Source organism: Dipteris shenzhenensis, chromosome 1 (genome assembly GCF_047967505.1).
Source record: "Dipteris shenzhenensis isolate YYH24624 ecotype China chromosome 1, Dip_SZ_1.0, whole genome shotgun sequence".
NCBI classification, from domain to species: Eukaryota; Viridiplantae; Streptophyta; class Polypodiopsida; order Gleicheniales; family Dipteridaceae; genus Dipteris; species Dipteris shenzhenensis.
Window position 1 is genome coordinate 71726809 of NC_141596.1, and position 3616 is coordinate 71730424.

General features: G+C 43.8%; 1 protein-coding gene across 1 annotated transcript; it reads right to left on the reverse strand.

Moving 5' to 3' along the window:
- Positions 1 to 1940: 1940 nt before the first annotated feature.
- Positions 1941 to 3210, reverse strand: LOC147906328 (putative E3 ubiquitin-protein ligase RHY1A). The gene is made up of 3 exons (XM_087384238.1): positions 2933 to 3210; positions 2655 to 2848; positions 1941 to 2567 (listed from the first exon to the last, which is right to left on the reverse strand). The coding sequence occupies exons 1-3, from the start codon at positions 3134 to 3136 to the stop codon at positions 2237 to 2239; spliced, it is 729 nt and encodes a 242-aa protein (XP_087240364.1). The 5' UTR covers positions 3137 to 3210; the 3' UTR covers positions 1941 to 2236.
- Positions 3211 to 3616: the final 406 nt, after the last annotated feature.

Consider the following 3616-nt stretch of genomic DNA (forward strand, 5'->3'; position numbering starts at 1 on the left):
TGGCTCAAGGACTATGGGAGAAGGCATGAGTCAAAATCTCCTGGCAAGCTAGACAAAGTGGAGTGCCAATGTGCTCTTGAAAGATCCAAAAGAAGGTCAAGGTCAAAAGCCATCCTCTGCTAGGCACTTATGAGGAGCGAGAGCTTTGAGGGTGTCTCAAAGCTCCTCATCCATGAATGGAGCCTCTAGTTGACTGGTCAAACTCTACAGACAACCCAAAGAACCTACTCCCAAAGTGCCTCTTGAGCTATCTTGGCGACTCCTTCTTTGATTGAAACAACTGTTGATAGGAATCCATAGTCAGCTGAATGGTCTTCTGAGGGTCCATGTGTATTTGCCCATGCTCATCCCACAATATTTGTAGCTCAGTCCCAACTGAATGAGTTAGGAAAATTTTAGACATCAGACTAGACACAAGGTCCACAGACTTGATCCTCCCAAGAAATACCAGAGGAAGTGCTTTTGTTATCTCTGAAATAGAAAATAATTAGTGCTTTTTGGGAATTGAAGTCTACCGATACATGAATAAGGAATTGCTCGCATGAGCTTGTGAGTTCTCTCTTTGATAACACTAGAAGTAATTATCACTATGATCTATAAGATATTATGGGATGGACTATGATCACATGAATGGTGTTATCGTCCATCAATTTTTCTCTACCAGGGTCATTATGTTTGATTCCATCCCATGGAAAGGGAGAAAGGCACCATGAGCTCCATCCACATGCTTTAGTAAAGTTGCCACTCCCTAATGTCATGTACCCCATGTGCTATGATAGGTCATTAATCTTCTTCTTTTTCAACTTCCCTTAAATCTAAGTAATCATGGAAAATGGACAGCCCAAGAGGGATGAACCATGATATTGATCCCCAACATGGCAAGCGACGGACGTGCAGTAGGGGTTTGGTGATGGCGAGGATGGAAGCTAAGAACCTAAAAAAGTTGAAGAGAGAGAATTGGAAACATCGATCTTCTGATCCTTCAAAATGGTCTTGAAATAGCAAGCCCTTAGAAGATATCCATGGGTTCTAACATGCACACACTTAAAGAGAGGCCATCTCTTCCTTTTAGGGACTAGACTGGTCATGTAAACACACATGAAGTGCTCCATTAACTTCTAATGTTGTTGTATAAAATTTCAAATAGGGACACATTGGCAATTGAAGAGGGGAATCCATATCATGTGTGATGAGCATGGCAAATGACCTAATACCCTGAAAATTACATGAGTCATACATAAGTCAACTTGTGGTATATTTGGTAATTGCACAAGATGAGAAGGTTTAGCTAAAACTTTTAACAAAATAAATGCTACATTGCTAGCAAGATTTGCATTTTGATATCATTATATTTGATGAATTACTCCTTAGAAGAAACATACATGAAGGTTGCATTAACTTCTAATGATTCAAGTTCTTGCACACAATTTACTTGGGATTATGGCATGAGCATGCAATTCTTTGTTCATTGATGATGATCCACATCTTAATTTGAAGCTAAATATTTGGCAACCAAAATTTCTATCGTTTATATTTTTTAATTCCTTGAAGGGGCAGTGCATCACCTTAATTCCATAGCACTGGCATGACTTGTTTAATACATGTTATGTCAATTCCCAAAGGTGAACTAGAAATAAATTTGAATGCCAACACCAAATCAAGGGAGAGAGGAAGCATGCCACTTCTTTTCTCATGCTGATACTTGCATATTTTGCTTGATGGTTGAATTACTAGTGGATTTAAGTTATGCTGTCGTCTCTCAATTATGTATTTGTGCTCCCTTCTATAGCCAACTAGTCTTCATTTTTATGGAATTCCAAGTATGGAGATCGCAAAATATGAGTTCAGGCGCTTGAGGTTTCACATTATAGACCTCATACTAGCTTTTTAATCATCTTATTCAGATCTCAATTGAGACATTTGACAACAGTTTACCTTCGTGTACTTGGTAAGAGATGTATTCCCCTCATCTTGCAAGGGAGCAAACTTCATGTACTTGGTAAGAGATGTAGTCCCCTCATCTTCTTGAAAGGGAGATTGGGTCCTTCTCGACCATGGAGAGTGTCCCACGTTCTTTGGGTGAATGTTTACGGTTGGTAAATAGCTTCATGACATGAGTGATGAGTATCACATGGCATAAAGACCGCACAAAATCTTTATAAGTACGCCGCGAAATGAGTTGCGATTACCAAATGTGCTTTATAAATCAAAACTCGATTTGAATCTTGCGATAACTTCATATGTTCGCCCTACAAAATGGACATGAGCAGTGATTTTGAAGCCAGGGAGTCAAACATTCACAGTGAAATCTGTGCTCACACGGTAAGCAGATCACAATTTGCCCCGATATAAGAAAGTCCAGACACACCGGGCAATCGCGCTGATCGCCATCATCGTAGCCTATTCCTTTTGTTTTCGTCGGGAATCTTTCCTTTCTTAACTTTGTATCAGAACATGCTTCCCAACTTAGAGGGCCAAAGTTTGAGTCGCGGCTTTCCGTAACTTCATCCTGATTGCAGACGCTGCTCTGTTGGCAGTTGTACTGCACGGAGCCGGAAGACAGAGAGCTGTCGCAAGAAAGCTTCCATGAGGGAGATGTCACAAGATGTAGGAGGAAGATGCGAGTGGGCGTATGAGGTAAAGATTTGAGTCACCTGCGACTGGAAGGAGCAGCTCGGAGTTTTTCGTGAAGACGTTTTCGTGCTGCCATAGCAAGTCCATGCAGCTCATCCCTTTGCAAACGCTTTGTGGTAGGTAAGCTTGTTCTTGACCTCAACATCAGTTGCCTGAGGAAAGCTAGAACGCATCCGCCCTGACTTTGGGCGCTGTGTTCAGTTGCTGGGCAATCCTGATCAAGCAAAAAGGTAGAAACATGGCATCATCAACAGCGCCAGATGAAATTAAGATATTGGAAAGCGTGTTGAGTATATACCAGTTGAGAAGTTGCGCAGGGAGCAGGGAGTGCAGGGGGGTGATGAACGTGACGACGTGAAGAAGGGAGGAGTGGGGGAAGGAGAGAGGGGGAGGAGCGGGCGTGAGAGGCGCGTCGTCGCCGGGCGATCTCCACTCCAGGGATACTCATGATGATGAGGTGGGACGAAGCATGAGGTAAGGGAAGGAGGAAACGACGCTGCATGCGGAAGTGGGTGGTGGAAGAGCATGAGAAGCAGAAGTAGCAGGAGGGAGGATGGAGAGGGGGAGGCAGCGAGAGGTCCGGTGGGTAGGCCTCACAAGCACAAGCAAAAGAAAAAGAGAGAGAGAGAGAGGTCTTGGAGGGCCAAATCAAAATGTACCATTTGGGCTTGTGAATCGTTATGCCACCCACCATCCCTACAATCCTGCCAAAAGTTTCTCTCCTCCTCCTTGCTCCGTGCCACTTTCCTTCTCCCCCTTCTCGCCACTGCTCCCCACCTGCCAGGCTTGCAAACCTTGATGCTCCAACACCATCTCTTGCACACTATGTATCTCTTGGCCTCTCCTCATCCCCTTCCACTCTTGGCAACCCCCTTCCACTCTTGGCAACCATGGATCAAACCATGGATCACATAGGTTGGTGGCCAACATGACCTCTAATGGACCCTTTCCGAACATCACTATAGAACATTAAGACAATGAA

What these genes read in the sequence shown, in the direction of transcription:
- LOC147906328 (XM_087384238.1), bottom strand. Translation starts at nt 3,136, where the DNA reads ATGCAGCGTCGTTTCCTCCTTCCCTTACCTCATGCTTCGTCCCACCTC. An exon ending in CCTGCGCAACTTCTCAACTG is followed by an intron (nt 2,849 to 2,932) that starts GTATATACTCAA and finishes TTGCTTGATCAG; the next exon opens with GATTGCCCAGCAACTGAACA. An exon ending in GCTGCTCCTTCCAGTCGCAG is followed by an intron (nt 2,568 to 2,654) that starts GTGACTCAAATC and finishes TTCTTGCGACAG; the next exon opens with CTCTCTGTCTTCCGGCTCCG.